The sequence below is a fragment of the Sylvia atricapilla genome, chromosome 1, assembly GCF_009819655.1.
Source record: "Sylvia atricapilla isolate bSylAtr1 chromosome 1, bSylAtr1.pri, whole genome shotgun sequence".
In the NCBI taxonomy this organism is placed as follows: domain Eukaryota; kingdom Metazoa; phylum Chordata; class Aves; order Passeriformes; family Sylviidae; genus Sylvia; species Sylvia atricapilla.
Window position 1 is genome coordinate 97,162,136 of NC_089140.1, and position 20,760 is coordinate 97,182,895.

Consider the following 20,760-nt stretch of genomic DNA (forward strand, 5'->3'; position numbering starts at 1 on the left):
AGAGTGAAGAACTTTGGAAAATAAAAAGTTGTATGCAAATAAGTAAAGATGAATGCTGCCACCCATCCTTCTGGCACCAGTGTCAAAATCACTCCTATGAAATGACTGATATGCAGGCAGGATGCCAAAGGAGAATCAGCCAAGATTTTTGTCAACCTAATCACAGCACCTGGACTAGATTGTCAGCATTTTAAAATGTCACAATTTGTGAATATTTCCTTTTCCATTAAGTTCCTCAAAGACATCTGCAAAGATTTTTTGTGATTTTAGGAGTGTAGACTGAGATATTTGCATGGATATTTAAAATTATTTGAGATTTTGGGTAGATATTTACACATATCTTTTTTTCATAAATAATTTAGAGTGCTACTTCGGCTTTCAAATACATGCACAACTTATACAAGTTATCAAGTTTTTTATTTATTCTAATTTTTTTAAAATTTTCTTTTATAAAAAAACCCCAAACATCGCAAATGATAGAATGTGCAAAACTGAAACTGTTTGCAGACAGCATGTTGTAATGTGTGGAGAGAATATTACAATGCAAAGTCAGCTTTTCAAGTAAAAGTACTAATATTGTCCTTCAGCATCAAGTATTTATAATACATTCAGGTGCTACATAACAGAAGTGAAACTTGTAGCACAGCTTTAAAAATCAAAGAGAGAGTTTTCCATTTACAAGCTAGAAAAGTAGTGAACTTGTAAAGGAACTTTTATGGATGTATGTCTCAGTTTCAGTCTTGCTGAATTTTGAACAAAGTCTTGAATGAATTTTGAGAGAGTTATCTCTCTTTCATCATTGTCTCCTCTTTCACCTAATCTTAACCGCAGTCAAAGCTGGGAACTTAATTATATGAGGCTCTTTCTTTGTGCTCCTTTCTCTGTCCTGCAGTTATTGAGCTGGGAGAAATCGACTTGAACTGCCCTTCCAACTGTCAAATACATAATACCCATTTCTTCGGAACTGACAGACAGATAATAAGGAGAGGGCAAGCCTTTAGCTTTTATGCTCGTTTCCAAAATCGGGAATGGGATGACTCCGTGGACCAGGCTGCTTTCACCGTGGAAACAGGTAGTCACTCCCAAACACTCTGTAGTCTTTCCTAGTTAATAATATTTCCCATAGTCTTTAGAAGACTTCTTTCACAGTCTTCATATTCCCATAACCTACTCATGTTCTGTATGAAGAGACTACCTTCCCCTAAATCAGGCAGTTCTTCTAATATGTAAAGTTTTCTCACTCTGCTGGAGAAGTGACAAGTGAAAAGAAATCCACCCTTGGGAGCTTCGCCTTGCAAATGATGCCTAAGCAAATTACTAGCTCTTTACATGTGCTTTGTTTAGTAGTCTGATGGAAGTGGTTTTTATTTTCCTGAAAAGGCCTCAGACCCTGTGAATCAAATGAGACGAAATGCACCTTCCCAATGGGCAGATGTCTGGATCAAACCTGCTGGAGTGCTTCCTACAAGATTCATCAGCCAAAATGCATCAGTATCAGTGTGTTTCCTCCCTCCAATGTCTGCATTGGCCGCTATATTCTCAATATGCAAATCACATCCTGTGGTCACACATATCAGCGGTGTCTTGGAGATTTTTATGTCCTTTTTAATCCTTGGTGTGCAGGTAAGAGCTCTAGTGACAATCAGGCTGTTTTAAGAAAAATAGCTAGTAATGAGTAAAGCTGTTGAAGATATTTTTTATTTACTGGTACATAAAGAATGTAGTAACAGAAACTATGAGAATCAAGGAGAGATTTAATTTTGTTATTTTTCTTAGTGGTAGTAGAGGTGAGGTATAATTTTACAGTGTCTTGACATGATAGAAAGCATTGGGAAGTTTCCTTTGCTCATCAGGAAACATGGTTTTGCTGTGAGAGTGATTAAGCACTAGCACAGGTTGCCCAGAGAGGTTGTGGAGTCTCCATCCTTGGAGATATTCAAAAGCCATCTGGACGTGGCCTGGGAAATTGACTGGAGGTTGCACCAGATCACCTTCAGAGGCCCCTTCCAATCTCAGCCATTTTGTAATTTTGTGAATACTGTGTCATCATCATAAAATAGTATAGTACAAATACAAATTAAATCCTGTAGATCTCGCTCTGGTAGTCAGAAATTCTGGAGTTTGTAGAACCTCACAAAAATCATTACATGACAAATATTCACATTGTCTGAGCTGATTTTATCTAAATCAGATACACAGCTCTATGTGCTGAGCGTTTGACTTGTAGAACAGCTTACTGTGAAGATAAATTGCAAGCTCTTTCATTCATCTGCTCAACAGCAGGGAGACTTAATAAAGATATTATCTAGCTGTAAGTAGGAATGAATTGTCTGTAAGTTCTTAAAGAGCCCACAACCTTCAACATATTTAAATATATAAATCAAAAACTGGTAGGAAAGGAAAGAGGGATACAGTGATGCAGAAACAGAAGTACTAGAAAGGTACATTTTGTCTCAATGAAAGCTCTTCATCTTTTCCAGATGACCCTGTATATTTGGACAATCAGGCTCATAGGGAAGAATATGTTCTGAATGAACATGGAATACTGTATGAAGGAGTTCACAAGCACATAACCTCTCGACCATGGCACTTTGGACAGGTATTTTTTTAACACTAGTTCAGAATGAGACGTCATCCATATACTGATAAAGGAAGTGTTGTCTGTATTTTTTCAGAAATATATGTTCTATTTGTAGCTCAAAGGTTTTTAGGATCAATCTAGACTATGTATACAAAAAACAAATTATCTGAGAATTTCACTGCAGCCCAAATAACTGGAACAAAGTTTTATCTAGTAAAATGAGGGAAATTGCAGAATGTTCTGGGAAGAGGTGAAACAAATATTGTGCTTCTGAAGGAAAATTATTCCATTGGTCAGACATAAATAAAAATTACATGTTTTTGCCTTTGGTTTTCCTTCAGGCAGATAGGCAACACCATGCAGACCACTAGGAGCTGTGCTTGATTTAACAAAAGAAAAAAAAAATAAAGAAAAAAAGGGCAGGAGAGGAGAGAAGAGAGGGCAGCTCATATAAGTAAAAAAGATTGGATTCTTGATAAAAAAGGTACCTTATCAGTGTCAGCATATCATGATGCCTATGCTACCCTCTTTTTCCTCAGTTTGAAGATGGGATTCTGGATATCTGCTTGAAGATCTTAGATATGGGTGCAAGTTACCACCATGGCTCTGATCGTGACCACTGTTGGCGCAATGACCCTGTGCATGTCAGCATGGTGGTGAATCACATGGTAAGATCTGTGGGGGTGAGAGACCTCTGAATAGACCAGGTCACACTTCATTATATTGTAGAAGGACAAACTGCATGGTAATCTAACACAGCAGGAGTGTAGGGAAAATCCTTCCTGTGCTCAGATTCACAGGAAAATTGAACTTGTGATGGTAATCTCTGATGATTTTGAGACGTGCTTAGAACGTGAAAATGTCGTTGGCTGTTTGCAAAGGTTGTTTTTCTTTTCTCTTTCTAGATAAGCAGCCATACCACTAACAGCATCATGAAGATTCCAGAAAACAATGATTACCTGAAAGGAACAAAGCCATTTTCCTGGAATGGAAGTGTCCCTATTCTACAGCAGTGGTATAGTGGCAGGTGCAGGCCAGTCAGATATGGGTACTGTGGATCTCTTGCTTCAGTAATGTGCACAGGTATGATATTTCAGTTTGCCCTTACCTAGTTTATAGAGAAAAGAAAAGAGAAACAAGGATCAAAAGCCTCTGACCCTAAAAACTATTTGAAGACTTTCACTTGCAAGCATTTTACTAGAAAAGAAATTTAATATTTTTGTCATGCTCCTGATATAGGTTTTATTATAAACCTTTTGCTTTCCTATACAGGCTGAAGAGCAAAAAAAAGTATTCCCATCTTCTCTGTGACCTTTATATTATACAGTTATCAATACTGAAACTTTTATTAAAATACAGAGCAAGTACAGCATCATTGAATCATAGAATAGTTGAGGTTGGAAGGGACGTTTAGAGGTTGGCTAGTACAACCCCATTGTGGAGTCAAAATTTATGCTTTGGGTGATGTTTGAAGGATGAGAAAAACCACCAAGTTATGAACAGGAAAACCTCTAGTAATGTCTCCTCCAAACCACAAAAGCATTAGGCTTTATTCTCTTTTTAATACAAAAGATTAGATAACAGTGCACTAACTCTACAAACAGAAGATCTGAGTTCCAACTTTATACCATTTATCTACTGAACCTGCTTCTACATTTAATGAAGAAAGTTAAATTGAAGTCCTGTAGATGAAGCTATATGTACAACACTATTTATTAAAAAAAAAGTCGGTTTTATTAATGCAGAATCAGGTTGATGATTTCTGAACTTAAAACATCTGGGTTTTTTGGTTAGTTTTTGGGTTGTTTTTTTTTTTTTTTTTTTTTTTTTTTTTTTTTGTTTTTTTTTTTTTGTTTTTTTGGTTTGGTTTTTTTGTTTTTTGTTTTGTTTTGGTTTTTTTTGCTTTTATTTTAAAATAGAAGAGTAAAAAATATTCGTTTCTGCTAGGATTTTTTCAAACTGCTTTTCAAGAACTAAAAAGAATTTTGAAGATATAATATAAGATTATTATTTCTAAAATAAATGAAGGATTTATCTGATTAATTGTGATTTATAACAATTCATTCATATTTTTTTTCTTACAGTGATGAGGTGTTTGGGAATTCCAAGCCGTGTTGTCACAAGCTTCTGTTTTCCTTGCTCAATTGAGAATCCCCTTGGTATCAATGAGGTTTTTGATTCTACTGGTAAAAACCTGTGTGGCAAAGACAAGCTATGGTAAATAAGAGAAATATAAAACTCTTTTGCCCTTTTAAAGGGTTACATGATAGGAAAACTGGTATAAGTTTAGCAGATCAGTGTCTCTCTTTGGTGCATCTCTTTCTTTAGTGGGGTAATGCTCTTCAGTTTCCTAACAATGCATTTCAAAACTATGAAATTAGTAAACAGGCAGTGAACTCAATGTAGATTTTCAAATAAGAAAAAACCAAAACCTCTTGTGAGAATCTATGCTGCCTGCTTATCTTTCTCAGCTGAAAAAAATAAGCCCATCAAACTTAGTAGCTGGGAAAGTGTAAACTAGACCATGAAAGGATAGGGAAAATTTATCACTAATTTGAACTTTTATCTTCAGTCATAATCATTTGGTTTATACCTATATTGTCCTCCTGATGTTCCTTATAATGGATTGCTTCATTCTTATAAACCTTTCAATTTCTGTTAAACTTAAACAAAAGAAGTACGTTGGCATGTTATCATCTAAAAGAAACATGTTATGCAATCAGGTTTTTGGGGTTCTGGAACAAATTTCCAGTCTGAGTGATATAAAGCAAACAAAACCACTCATGTCACAAACATCATTAACACTGATGTTAAGACATACAAAATCTTCAGTTGACTAAAAAATTATTGCTGACTTGGTTTTCCTCTGTCATAGATGTTAAACTTGGTAATCCAAGAGACATCTTTAGTTGTATATTCCTTCATTCTACAGGCGATACCACTGCTGGAATGAATCTTGGATGGCTCGCAGAGACATAAATCAGTGCTGTGGTGACTGGCAGTGTCTGGATCCAACACCTCTGGAAACAGGCAGAGGTAACTTAACTATAGTGGGAATCATTTTCCTCAGATTACATTGCTGAGTTTCCCTACTATTCAGGTTACAGTGTGCTATAACATTTTTGTTCTCTGGTTTAGGTTCATCTTGCAGTGGTCCTACATGGGTTCGAAGCATCAGGGAAGGGGAACTGGACTTGGATTATGATGGTCATCATATGTTTTCTCGAGTAAATTCAAACTATGTTGGCTGGCTTTCCCAAAACAATGCCAAAAGAACAAAATTTTTCTGTGACACGTGGCCATGTGGACAGCGTCTAATCACCAAGAGTGTTGGCAGTGAGCAATTTGAAGATATCACTGGAGCTTACAAGTATGAACTAGGTATGATGAAAACATATTTAATGGGTTGGAGGAAATTTTACAGGCTAGTAATATAAAAGAATCAAAGTAATCTCTCCTATGTTTAAATGTACAAAACAATTTGAAATTTTCTTTTTATTTTTGAGAAAGAGGCAGATGATTTTCCCTTCAAATATCTTGATTTTAAAACTTATAAATATATTTGGATGATTAAAATAAAGCACATACTAATAGGATAGGGTAGAATAGGATTGGATTGGATTGGATATTTCAGCTGGAAGGACATGCAATGACCATCTCATCCAACTGTCTCGCATATCAGGATTGACTGCAATTGGAAACATACTATTGGATATCTCTTTTTAAGGCACTGACAACCACCTCTCTAGGAAGCCTGTTCTAGTGTTTGACCAGCCTCACAATAAAGAAATAGTTCCTAGTGTCTAGTCTTAACCTTCCTTGGCATACCTTTGAACCATTCCCATGCTTTCTGTCACTGGACATCAGGAGAAACTCCCCTTCCTCTTCTCAGGAAGCTAGGAAGAACAATGAGGCCACTGCTCAGTTTTCTTTTCTCCAGACTAGACAAAGCAAAAGTTCTTAGCTGCTCCTAATAGGACATGCATTCCAGCCCTTTAAATAACACTGTTTGTATGTATATGTTTTGGTCTCACCTTTAAAGTAGTCTAAAATATTATTATATTATATAATAATATATTATTATTAGACATAATCTAAAAAAACCCACAAAGTCTTCTAAACCTAGGATTGACACCTTACTTGTTACTTCCTGTGCTAGGTCTGTCACAAAACATGCCTACTTTTTAAATTCCTGTATTATTAGCATATTCGGCTGTTTTTACTTTGGGCCAGGGATTACTGTTTTTCAAATTCCAGTAGATGGGAGGAGTTCAACCAGGAAAATTGCATACAGCAATGAACAGTAGATGACAGCTGATTGTACATTTGCAAGCTCTGTGGGGTTTTTTGGTTCATTTTTGGTAGGTTGGTTGGAAAACAATTGATAGTTTCTTTGTTTGAATGGCATATTTTTTTCTTTTGAGAGAATGGTAACATCTCATATTCACCCGTATCTTTTAAAAGAGTTATATTTTTAGTTTTGTTCTAACTATGCATCTTTAGACTTACATGACCATTTTTATATTTAACTACTTAAAAGTAAAATAAGGTTTTTAATTTTTTTATTTTCCCCTGAGGTACTTATTTTCTTCTGTGCATTCAGTCTGCTGTATCTCATATTTCATATTATCTGGTGCATTTGTTCTACAACAACCTGCTACTTTGGATTCCAGGAAGAAGAAGCAGCAATAAATTTAATTATCTTTATTATTTGGGTAGAATAATAATAGAGCTCTTGCGCCTCCAGCAGATCCATTATCATATATCTTCTTCAACAGGTTCTGTGAAAAACAAAGAAGCTTATTACCGGGCTTACAGGAGAATTCACCCAGGGTATTGCAATGCTTCCAACTGCCATATCGACAGAGAGCTGTCATCTCTGAAAAACCCATTTCTGAGCGACTCCGGAATTAACATGAGGTTGAAGATGGCCAACTGCCCAATGTATGGTGAAGATGTCCAACTCAACTGGCTGCTTGAAAATTTGCGTAATGAGAACAAAACCCTGAAGTTTAATTTGTGCGCACAAATTATAACCTACAGTGGTTGCCCAATGGATCAATTTTGGAAAGACAGTGTGAATGTCACATTGGGTCCAAGGGAAGGTAAGAGGGGGAAATTGTTTAATACCCTCTTCTTTTTTAGGAGATGGTTGGTTCTTAGGATTTATGGAGACTTCCTAAGAGTGGCGGGAAGTGAAACGTGTACAGGGTTAAATACTGGCAACTGAATTCTCTTTAGGGTGGTCACTGAAAAATCAACACAATGTCAACACTACATGTATGACAGCTAAATTGTAGCCTTTCCTTAATTTCTCAAGGTTTAGAGATTCTTGCGATAGTTTAGAAAGTTGTTTCATTAAAATTTCAGTTCTGAACTCTATACTCAATACAAAGATAAAACTGCAACTCCCTACCAGAAAAAGGTTTTCTTTGACCAGAAAGTATCAGCCAGTGTGAAACACTTGCTTAGAGCACCTAGACATACCACACGCTGGGAAGTGCAAATGTGTAGCAGAACATAAACACCTGTTTCCATTGTTAATGTCTTTTTCTGGAAGAAACAAGATCCCTTTAATTAAACCACATCATTATAAAACACAATTTCCTACTAATACTAAAATTCTATTTTATGAGGCTTTAATATGCCTCTATTTTCATTATTGTTTTAAGAATTGCACAGGAAGGAAAGATTCCAAACTTTGCTTAATCATCATCATCATCGTCAACTAGTCTTGCAAATTCACTTCTAGATGAATTGAAAACTGTGAAACTGCTGAAGATAGCAATGTATCACCCTAAGTCAGGAAAAATTCTGTCTATTTTCAAAGATGTATGATAACTTAATATTTAATTCAGTCATTGTAAGTGTGAGTTGAACTTTAGGAGGAAGGAAAGTAGGAATATTAATTAAAAATCAGAAAAAAATTTGAAATTATTTGTTTTACAGTGAAAAAAATTCCGCTGTGTATATCATACAATCAATATGGACCTTATCTCTATGATCACAACATTATGAAAGTAGTTGTTCTCTCAGACCCAGAATGTGGAGAAGTTCTGATGGTGAGCAGGGATATTGTGGTTAACAGACCACCTGTTATTGTAAAGGTAAGGAACTTTAATTATGGAATTTAGGATCTAAGGAACAGACCTGGGAACTCTTATTAGCCACTTCCTAAGTACAGTGTCAATAAACTTGAAATTTTTTACATTTTTTTTTTTTTACTTTTTTTGCATTTTTCTTTTATCTTATTGCCTTTTTTTCTAATTTAGCGAGATTGATGTGATTTTTAAAGTGAAACAGTTGACTTAGTAATGTATAGAGATCATAGAAACAAGTCAGAAAGAAATGTATTATATTAATAATCCTTTTAATTTGTTTTCCTTTTATTTATTTACCTCACTGTCAATTTTGTAAGGATTGAAAAACATACTGTGTATTTTTCTTTTTTAACTAGCTACTGAGCCAACCCAGACTGAAAGTGCCATGTACTGCAGAGATCTCCTTCTGTAATCCTCTCCAGGAAGATATGAAGAATTGTGTAATGACATTAGAAGGCTGTGGTTTATTCAAAGAGCCAATGACCATTGAGTAAGTTCATCAATTCTTGAAATGGGGATAGTACTGGGGGTTGAACTAAAGTGTGCAAGTTCAGAACAGGTTTTGAAAGAGTTGTGATATTTTTGGCGTTAAGCACATGAACAGGACTTTTTGCCTCTTATTACTTTGAGACCATTAAAAGCCTCAGTCCTCTTGAAACAGATGATCATTTAAAGCTGGCAAGAAATTCTGCTGCTTCAATTTTCTCAAGATTTAATTTAAGTGGGTGCATCAAATATCTGTCTGCACACTTGTCTTTACAAGAAGTGCTAGATGGGTCTCCCATCCCTTACAATCCTATTGAGTTTATAAAAAATTCCTCTAAATATTCATGAACTGGGACTAACCACATATAGGAACAATTAGAGAACTACAGTGAGAAATAGCAATATGCATTCTAAGCTCATAACACCTTAATCACAGGAAACTGGAAACTACCAGGATGCTGTAACATTCTAGGAAAAGTAGCTGTTCATTAATATGCATTGCTTCTCTTCATGACAAGGAGAACTGACAAAAGTATGACTAGTTTTGAGGGTAAGAAGGTAAGAATTGTTCTCACTGAATAGTAATGAACTGGATTCCACAAAGCTGCCCTGTCGAACTGCTGGAAATGGTAAGCAATAAATACACCTTTGAGGCAGAAGGGTGCTACCATTTTTTTAAAATTCAAGTCAGCACCAGAAGTTATTTTCCAATTCCAACTAAAGAATTGAGTGTGGAAGTTTTCTGTTGGGACAAAAGTTTTTACCATGCTTTTTCTAACAGAGAATATGGGGGTTTTTTGGAAGAAGACAAGAATAACAAAGTTGTCATAACAGTTTGTTTCTAAAATATGTCATAACAAATCAAACTTAATTTTAAACGCTCATCTAGTAGTGCTTAGGTCTCTGAGTGCTAAGGATTAGGGTCCTAATTCTTTTGTCTTGCTCCAGTTTGGGAACGCTGGCATCCAACCAACAGGCACGGACTGTTGTGGAGTTCACACCTTACAGGCTTGGCAGCCACCGACTCCTGGCCAACCTTGGGTGCCACAAGTTTGCCTACTGCAAGGGATGTGCCAAAGCCGAAGTGTGCTGCTCCGCAGGCCAGAATGGTGTCCTGCCCGTCAGCCAGAACGGGTCACTCCCAGTGTGTGAGAACGGCTCCGTCCCCACGAACGGCTCTGGGCCTGTCCCTGTGGCAGACCCTGCATTCAACTCCATGTGTGAATATATATGTATCCCAGTGTGCAACCCAAACTGCAGTGCAGGGGGGCAGCCTGTGTACGATTTCGTGTACCTGCCTGCAGGCCATCCTTTATGCAACACCATCTGCAACCAAGGCTTCAATCCAAGCATCAATCCTGGTTTTGAGATGGGATGCGATTCTGGTTTCCGTGTCATATGTGAGACTGTACCTCCTGCAACGTGTGCTCCAATGCCTCCATCCATGTATAGCTCCATGCCAGCCCCAGCAGCCAACCCTGTCTGCACCCCTATGCCTCACGTGGTGTTTGAGACAGGTCCTGCTCCCACACACCCCTCTGGAGCTGGAGGGGGCCCGATGTCCTATTCTGTCTCTGTCCCCGCGAATAATGCGGTGAGTGCGTTGCTGACCCACTTCATGGCCGGCCCCGCTCCCAGTGGGGCAACCCAGGCAGTCCCTATGTCTGCTCCGCCATCCTACTCCATGTGCTCTCCAGTAGTTCACACCATTGGTAATCCCATGCAACCTCCAACTCCCCTTTCAGTGCCTGGCGCCTCCATCTCACACGTCGTTTGCGGCTCCACGCCCTCTCCCACCACCCAGGCTCCGTGTGGCCCGGTGGCCACCGTGTCCTCCCAGCCCCTCGGCGCCGCGGGCGCCCACGGCATGTGCTCCCCGGTGGCTTCCCCGGTGCCCCGTGCGGCTGACCGCAGCAGCACCCCAACAGTGCTGCAGGTGGGCAGTGCCTCTGCATCCCGCTCCCTGTGCTCCCCAGCCCCCCGCCCCGTCGGCCCCCCGGCTTCCCACTCGCTGTGCTCTCCAGCCGCCCGCCCTGTGGGACCCCCTGCAGCCCACTCGCTGTGCTCTCCCACCTCTGCCTCCCTGGTGGCCGTGGGGGCCCGCCCCGCCAGCTCTCCTGCCGCCCAGCCCTCGGACTCATCCGCGGCCTCCTGCCTCCCGTGCTCCCCGTCCCCGCGGCCGCTGGCAGGCGCCACCGCCCGCTCCCTCTGTGCCCCCATCTCTCGCTCCATCTCCCAGCTTGTGGGCACCTCTGGCTCTCGCTCATTGTGTGGTTCTCAGTGGGGCCCTTCCTATGACACCGCCACTCGCTTGGGCTCCACGTGGGCTCCCTCCTCCCGCTCCCTGTGGAGCCCCGAGGGGCGCTCGGGCTACTCCTCGACCCGTGCCACCTACGGCTCACTCACACGCCCTCCGTACAGCTCCTTGAACCGCTCCTCCTACACCTTGTCCCGCTCTGGCTACAGCACCCTGCCCCGCTCCTCCTCTCCCTCTCCCTATGCCACCCTGACCCGCTCCGGGTCGTGCCCCTCTGGCAGTACCCTGGCTCTGGCAGGCTCCCGCAGGCCCTGGAGTCCCACAAGGAGCACTCTCACCTATTTCAAACGCAAATATCTGTAACGGAGAGTAACCTGGGAAAACCTAAACGCAGTGAAATAAAGCCTGTGTGCAGATGCTTTACAAGAGGTTAGAAATAGGGTGATGAAGAGCAGCGTGCTGCTCCGGAGCATTTATCTATGGATTTGAGACGTGCCAGAAAGCAGGCTGCCAGCCAGCTGCTGAGGGATGCATTCGATGTAATACTTGTACGCCTTGAGATACGGTATGGTGGAAATGACAAATGAATGTGCTCCCTGCAGAGCCGTCCTGACAATAGTGGCACGGTGCAGGTAAATCAGACTTACTTGCTCAGTCAAGCTGTTTTATAAATGATGTGCTTTCACTCTCTCTCTGCTCTTGATTTTTTGCAATGCACATTTCTCAGATCTCCCAGGGCTACAGCACTCGTAGCAAATCTCTCTCCCTGTGTGAAATGTGCTGTCCTTGGGATTCTGCAGAGGTGACAGCAGACGTGCCTTATATCCCACCTAGCAGACACTGGGCCCCTGAAACCCAGGGTTGTTGTGATTTAGGTCAGTTCTGCGTGCACTCTGTTTCCCTCCTTGTGTAACACTGAAAACTGTGGAGGTCTCAGAGCAATGAAATCATTACAAATCAGCTGAAGAGTTTACCTGCATCTTTATTTTTTTTAATCTTTTTTTCTTTTTTTAATAATAATTTTAGCTTTACTACTCTTGATGTATTACAGACCTAGTATCAGGAATCCAAAGGTCAGGTTAGAAAATCTGCAAAACTTGATGAATAATTTATACAATATATTTGCTATCACAACTGTTTTTCATATAGCATATTTCAAAAGTTTTGTCACATACCTTTGTATGCATTTAGGTTACTAGGAAAAGCTCTAATTCCACAGCTGTACCTTTTTGATTGAGTATAGGTAAGAAAAGTCTGTCACTTGACCTGAACTTGGAAAAGGAAGTACGATATTATCCTTTCTTTCCAGCACCCAGCCCTCCCAGCTGAAAGGTAAAGAAGGTGAATGGAATGTACTGTGTCTTCTTCAGATGATGGTACTGTTCCAGTACTAACCTTCTCTAGGTGTTTTAGGAGTTGAAATTATACATTGTCATAATGAAAGTATCCCTGAATTTTGGATTTGCTTGTAAGAATTTTAAATTTACTGACAACACCTCCCATCTCTCCATTATTTTCCTCTAGTAGTCCATTAATTTTAGTAGCAGGTGTAGTGGGGTTTTGTGGTAAGGTAAGTTTGCTGGTGCTGCAGAATCTTCAGCCATGTAGCAATAGTATTTCAGTAGTATCACTGTAGTTTACGCCCCTATGTGATGAGGCGGAGTAACCTTCTGAGGACTTTGAAAAGGTGTGGTGTCAGATGATAGCTATGAACATGCCTACACTATCAACTGCATAGTAATTCTGAGTATGGTAGAAGAAAGACTTGCTTTGATATTGTAGTAGAGTGATCATAACTCAGTGACTTGTTTTTTTAATTCAGTTTCAATAGTCTGCGTTAGATATGTGCTAAGAATTCCTTTGCCTGACTGACAATAAAAACAGAAATTTAAAAACCACCTGTCATTCTATTGTTTTGGTTTCTTTTTCTTTTTTTTTTTTTTTTTTTTTTTTCAGTAATACTTCTTAAAAAGTGATGACTAAATCTCTGCAAGTGAACTGGTTTGTGAAATCTTCACTCCATTTCTGTTAAATTTCCTGCCCTTTTCCTCAAGGTCTGAAAACAAGGCTTCAGAATACGATCTAAATTTAGGGTAAATCTCACTTTACCTGAAATACTCAGTTTGATATTAGAGGAAAAATGAAGCCATCCTCTTTGCTCTCAATAAACTTTTTGACTTGTTGCATGAGTTCTTCCTTTGCTCTGTGAAACTCTCAATGCCAAAATGAAGAAACCTGTGGGTAGCAGAGGAAGAGATAGAAAAGATACTGACTGTATTTATTTAAGGAAAAAATGTGGGTTTTTTGGTGGGGAAAAGGTGTTAGAAGCACATGGTAGCTACATAACTCTCAAATAACATTTCAGATTCCTTTTCACAGTAGTGGCATGACTTCTGTGATGTTCCTAATTTCTGAGAAAAAGCCTGATTGCATATTTCAGAAACTTCAAAGGTTTGGTCACTAGAGTTGTTAAGAGTCTGTGCAACCTCCACTTGCACTCTTCCTGCCATATATGCTGAATATGCATTGCTTTTGACAAATGGAGTAAGTTCATTCTAACTAGAACCACAAGAGGAAGCAGAAGTCCTTTAAGTTCAAAGTTATTCTAATACTGAAGAAATTATATTGAAGCCGTTGTTGTCTCATACAGCATGACATTAAAAAAGGGAACTTGTCTTCTATCAAAGTCTGTTTTACAGTCTCTTACTCATTGAGGGAGTGAGCAATGTGTATAACTAAAGAAAGCCCCCAAACCAATAACAACAAAAAGCCCGTAAAACAACAGAATTGAAATTATCTCCTTAACTGCTTATAATGGAAGGCTCTAACCTATTTTCTATAAGGTAGTTCCTTTGTCGGGAGACACGGTTAAATTTTCCACAAAATTTTGGGTTTGTTTTGTGGTGGCTTGATTTTTTTGAGGTTTGTTTTGTTTTGTTTTGTTTTCCATAACTGGCAAAGTCAGACCAAAATGACTGTCTCAAATATACTTTCTTGCAATAAAACCCACAAGATTTTTTTTTTTTTGTCTAATGTATTAAATATATTGAAGATTAATAGTATTCAGTAACGTGGTGTGATACATAAAGAAGTCTATTTTAGAGAATGAAAAGCCAACTCAAGCATGACAGTTATCACCGTCAGAAATTAAATAAAGTACTGTCATATTTATATGTTCACGAATAAATTTCTAATTTTAATCTCAGTTCAGGCATGGATTTTATTTAAGTGGGGGAAATATATTCACATTTTTCCCTAGGTGGTGAAGGTGAAAGAAGGTGTTTGCTCATGCATTGTCACAGTTACCCTTTTTGTGATTTAAAAGTATAAATGGGACTGGTGGAATTTATTTTTGTGTCCAACTGAAATAAGGTTGTATTTATTTTAGAGATGAGGAAACCTCTAATATGTGGTAATTTTCAGTTCTTATCCCTAACAGTTCATTAGAAATTTAGAAATAATTTTTTAAATGAGAAGTTTCTATGATTTATCTGAAAGGTAATGGTTTCACTTTTAATGCTTTAGGTTTGTGTTTCTTTGAACATTTGCCGACAGCATATCATAAAATGCTTGAGTGAAATGTGATATATTCTGATATATTCCATTACCTGCAAGAAAAATGTTGAAAGGTATAACTCAATGAATAATTTTCCTACCAAGCATTAGTTATAGAGGTAAATTAAATTTTATATATTGTATCAGACAAGAAGATTAAATTAGGGAAACACTGTAGTAGTTTTATTTAGTGTTAAAATAAAACAAAATATTTTGAAGTATATACTATGAATTGTATAAAAATAAAGCAATTCAATATGCTGACCAGGAAAAAGTGAAAATATTCAAAATGTAAAAGATAACGAAGATTTATTTACTTGTTATGCAGCAATTTTATGTCATCTATTGTACACTTCCATAATATCTGACTTTTCAAAAGTTGATTTCTTCATGCTGCATTTGCAGAAGTGTTTTTTATAAGGAAAGGTCTTTATTTGTTGAAAGAAATCCTATTCAAATACTTCACAAGTATCCCCTGCTCTTTCTTTCCCTCAGTGGCTTGAATGGGAGGATTTCTTCCTCGCCTTTATGTGTTCTTCCTTCTTCTTTGTCTTTGAACTCCAAGGTATGTTACACAATGAACTTTTTATTCTTATTTGTATCGAGTAACTTCCTGACTCTGAGTAACACTGGAATAAAAGTTTAGTACAAGATACCAATGCTTGGCTGAAAGCAGAAACTAGTCCCAACCCGAGGATCAAGTACAGAGTACGTTGACAGCTGAGCCCTCATTACTATTCTGTTACTAGTTTATAGAAACAATTAAGTCTGCTACCACATTCATTTGGATTTTAAATTATGTTTTGTAATATTCTAACTGGCCACACCTGTTTCACTTTTCAACTAATCATAACTTTTTCTTCTTCTTGCCTGAGAAAAGTTGCCATTGATGGTGTTCAGTAGATGGCTTTATTTATCTGAGCAACGTGTCTTTTTGTATGTCCACTAGCCATCATACATTGGAATTGCATGGGTGTTTTCTCTGTAAGACATGTTTAGTGCAGGCTTTCTATTGCAGCTGCAGGGTTTGGATAAAGAGCATTCACTGCTGCATATGATTTGGTTGGAAAAAACAACAAAATTAAATATCTGGAAAACCAGGAGTTATGTGTAAAGCTGGGAAAATCCTCACTCATGGTGTAAATAAATGTCACCAATATACACCATTTCCTTTTAGAAAATCTGTTCCGTGATTCTTGCTTTTCTGATTCCTCTTTCTGAATATCAGACCTTAAATTTCATTAAAACTGTGACAATATGTCAAGTTAGCTTTAGATTATTTAGAAATAAGTAAATGCTTGTCTTTGAGAAATATTACCAGGAATCCTTGCTGTTCCAATCTATTAAAGTATACCAGTAAACCTAATTCATCTTCTTCAGCAGTTTCTGGGTAGAGACCTGAGACATTTGCTATTAACCCTGACCTAGAAATACTCTGTAATTCTGACTGAGCTAAATGTAGCATCTTCATCTCTAATTTTTACTTATCTGTTAATTTCATTCTGACCTTTTTTTGCCCTTCCCCTCTTTTCCAAACAGGTGGAACAATTAGAATAGCTAGAGACTCCTCAATTGCAAATATCATCAAAATTGCTACAACAGCCTTCATTAGACATTTCAGAGTACCTAATAGGGAATTCTGTCTTCAAAGCACAAACATTACAAGACTTGGAGAATACTGAGGTTTTTGTAATGATCTAATTTCTTTCCTTTAGGTGATCTCAGTCAATTTTATAATAGCATGAGTCATTAGGGGTCCCAACAGTACATCAGCTGAATACTAAAGTGCACTTCTCTGCATCTCTGACTGAGGCCATTTGCCAAGGATAGTATCAATGCAGAAGGAATGATAAACAGAATTCATTGAGACCTGGTTTATAAAAAAATTGCAGTGAAACTTCATATGCTCTTATAAATTTAGATATAAAGTTTATTTGAAGACCATGTATCAGACAGAAATAAGATATAGAAGGGTCATTTCATACAAGGCAAAATTTAGACACTAAATGCCCAAAACAACAATTGTGAAGTTTTTGTGAAGGTTACTGCTTAATTCTGCTGATATCCAAATTCTGTATTAAGATATATCCAGTATTTTAATTCTGCTGATATGTAGGAGCTTTGCTATATCTTTTTAAATTCTGAGGTGACGAGATTTATATCCCAATATGTATGGACTTTTGAGCCAGTGAGATCTGCATTGAACCCAGTGTACTTCTTGTTACTCTTAAGCTAAGTCAAGGTCCAGAAGCTAGATATTTCCAGGCTAAATTCCTTTAAATGATCTAATCCTTGATGTGCTCAGAATGAAGATTAGACACATATATCTGCAAGGTTTATAAATAGCCCTCATCATCTGTATTTAAGCTATACTTTAGTGTTCATCTTTAAAGCCAAATGCAAGTACAGTTCCAAGCAAGACCTAAAATCTAGGATGCAGTTAAGTGTATTATCAATATCCCAAAAGATTTGCTTTCCTTATGTTTTTCCCATGATATAATATTTTTTCCCCATCTGTAACAGAAGGGTGCTGTCTTCCTGTTCCCCATTACAAAGGAAACAGTAATTTTCTCTGTCTATCTAGGAAGGGCATTTCTGGAGGCAAACGATATATTCAGTTCCAGGAAGCCAAGAATCAGATAGGAAATTACATCTTGATATAAATTTCCCAGGTACTTGATGCTGGTTATACTTCTAAAGAAAGGTTTGGCTTTGTTCTGCTGATTCCCAGAGGGATGGATATAGCTATTGTTTTGAGTGGTCTTCATAATCCCTATGACATAAAGTTTTTCCACCTACTCCTTTGCTAAATGCTTTTTGCTTGGTTGTCTCTAGAAAGCTGAAGGCAAACTATCTGCTAACATTTCCTGGCTCCTTGTCTGGACTACTAACACACTTGCCTTCCAGATAGCATCATATTCCTCATTTATTTTAGAGGGAAATGAATGTATTAATGAGGGAGAAGGCTCCTAAACATCAGTCTTTACAGAGATTATGTAGAAAAGGCATTGTTTCCTCAGTAGAAATTTCTGGCTCAACTTCTTCTGTCCTAAATGCATTTATCTCAGTTGCTTTGTTTCCAAGCTTGGCCTGTGTGCTGTATTTTACCAAGTGGCTATCAACCAGAAGGTTTAAATTGTAAATTTCTTGAGTTGCTCGTAAATGCCATCTTTATCTTCTGTATCTTGGCCGATAGAGCTGACAGAGGAAAATATTTTAAAAAACCTCATTCCAGGTACTGTTTTCAAAGATGAAATAAATTTTATATTTACAAATATACTTGTCAAAATGTATGTATTTCCATCTGCGTAAGTAAAATTAAGTAGAAAAATATTAATTGTGTATAAATTTTCCTCACAGCAGCAGTATGCGGTATTTCAGTCAGTGCAATAGAATCTTAGTCATGTACAGATGCCCCCAGCTCCATGGGGCGTGCTGCTGCCCTGACTAAAGGATTAGCACAGACAGGTATTCTGAATAGAGAAGATCCACTTATGGAGAAAAAACAAATTTGAAATTATGTGGGAATCTCTATTCAAGATCGAATGGTGGAACTATTAAATAGTTTACATTTGTGTTATTTTGGTTATATAGAATAGCAAAGTATCTTCAAATTATTTTTGCTTTTTTTTTATTTCAATAGAACAACTACTAAGAGTTGTTCTATCTATACTAATAGAACTAATAAGAGGAAGATAACTTCTGAATGTGTGGATTATACTTTTCCACAACTTTTAAAGCTCATGATTTACTGACTATGTTCTCATTAAAAAAAGTTTAGCTCTACTCAGTTTGGTCTTGTGTTTAAAAATAAGCTACCATAGGGCTAAGGCACTGATCTTCCTTTCACAAGTATAGACAAACATATATTGGTATACTGGATCTAAAATCTCTTGTATCTAAATCTTAAAAAGTTAAAAGATTGTACTTTCAGTTGTAATGTAAATAATTCTTTGACATCTCTGCAGTGGAGAATTTCCCAAACAGTTGCACTCCTCCTAAAACTGTAAACAGTATTTAAAATTATGAAATTATCTGGGGTTTTCTTTGTGTGAATCATTAAACATCTGAAAATAAGACTAAAAACATCAAATCTTTTTGTTGTAATATAAAAGCAAATAATGGAAAGAAGAGTGTATTTTTTGTTATTTATTTTAAAAGCATTTCAGAGCTAAGAACATGGAAATTTTCAGCAATATATGTTAGATATAGTGCAAATTGTTTATCATCTTAGGACTCAGGTAGGAGTAAGACAAAATTTGACAACCTATACTTAGCACAGCTAGACTTTTCTGCTTCAATAAAAAAAAACCTTGAAGAGGCAAACTCAATTTGGATTGTAAATTTTAAGATGCTTTTGCTAAGATTTTATGTGAACACAAGAGTTTTGTCAAAAACTATTAAAGGGTAAATTGCAGCTGATAAACTCCTATTATTATTTTGAAAAAGAAAAGGAGCTCTTCTTTAATGAGAGATCTGAGCCCTGCTTCATTATTTGGTACAATGTTGTGTTTGATTAAAAGATAATGACATTTGGAACACATAAATTTGGAGTTGAGTTGCTACTACAAATCAGGAAATGAATCTATTTTAAGTGTACTTAAGTAGAATAATGTTTAAGTAAGCATTATTTTCACCTGTCTCATTGGGACTGAAAAGTGCTTTTAAAACAGAGCAACTGTTTAATTATTTGACTGAGTTGTACCTGATGTGAAACTACTTTTCACCATATGGCTTAATGAATCCCTAGTTAATAAGCTGTGAATGCTATATTCAAAAGATAACAGAGAGAGTGAAACATGAGCATTTTAATTCTAAACCATATGTCTCAGATATTAAAAGAAGGAAAACTACTAGGTGGTTTGTGATATTGGATTGGAAGAATATAATTACTTGTGTATTTTTGAAAACAATATAGAATAATACACAAGTGAGATTTTTTTTTTATGACAAAAAACCTGATTTAAGTAATACTTAACAGAAAAAGAGGTAATGTAATGTACTTCCTAATGTAAGTATTTTTATTTTTTTCCAAGTAGAAAACATCATGTGTGTTGATTCAATAGTTCCAGTGACTTGGAGGGGAAGACCAAAATGTGTGTTGTTGTCTAAAAAAGCATTTTGAGGTATAACACTAAAATATTGAAGTATTTAGATCTTGAATGTGAAGGACCTTAATATTAAACCTCATCAAATCTTTGAAGTAAGATATTTGAAAGGAAATAATTTGCATCCTGTTGTAGACACTCTTAGTGTCTAAAATCAGTACATAATGATGTTAAAATATCCTCTTTTAATTAAGAAATTTTGACATCCATTTTCCAGTGTCTGGTAGAATATACATACTCTCAAAAGAGTAAACATTTGCATTGAATATACTTGATTTACTATTAAGGAAATCTGCTTGAGCTTTCTGGGAATGCAGAGCTTGTACTCCAAGTTTTGACCTTGCATAACATCTGTCAATGTTAAAATCCTTGATTTTAAATTTGCTGCATTAAGGATTTTGCATTAAAATGTGAGTCTTTCTCTGTTTTGTGTTATTAATATCCAAGATTATTGAACTCAATGTCAAACTCTTTTTTGACAGATGTTCACTGGGAATATTTCTCCTTTTTGAGATGATCAGAAATTTGAATTTGTATTTTATATATATATATGAGAGAGGATTCTGCTTGTAATTTTAATGTGTAATGTAATGTGACCTCTTATAATTGCTTTGGTATTTGGTCTTTCACTTGGGAAATGCTATTGTATAGTTGATGACTGTGTGATTAAAA

At 37.1% G+C, this 20,760-nt stretch overlaps 2 protein-coding genes across 2 annotated transcripts; both read left to right on the forward strand.

The window, feature by feature from the left end:
* Positions 1–1,387: 1,387 nt before the first annotated feature.
* On the forward strand, positions 1,388–3,340 carry LOC136369157 (protein-glutamine gamma-glutamyltransferase 6-like). Its single transcript, XM_066331843.1, has 3 exons — positions 1,388–1,623; positions 2,481–2,599; positions 3,121–3,340. The coding sequence occupies exons 1-3, from the start codon at positions 1,425–1,427 to the stop codon at positions 3,277–3,279; spliced, it is 477 nt and encodes a 158-aa protein (XP_066187940.1). The 5' UTR covers positions 1,388–1,424; the 3' UTR covers positions 3,280–3,340.
* Positions 3,341–5,726: 2,386 nt separating this feature from the next.
* On the forward strand, positions 5,727–13,323 carry LOC136367077 (uncharacterized). The gene is made up of 5 exons (XM_066328458.1): positions 5,727–5,962; positions 7,360–7,686; positions 8,531–8,688; positions 9,039–9,172; positions 10,117–13,323. Exons 1-5 carry the CDS (start codon positions 5,797–5,799, stop codon positions 11,786–11,788), a joined length of 2,457 nt encoding a protein of 818 aa, XP_066184555.1. The 5' UTR covers positions 5,727–5,796; the 3' UTR covers positions 11,789–13,323.
* Positions 13,324–20,760: the final 7,437 nt, after the last annotated feature.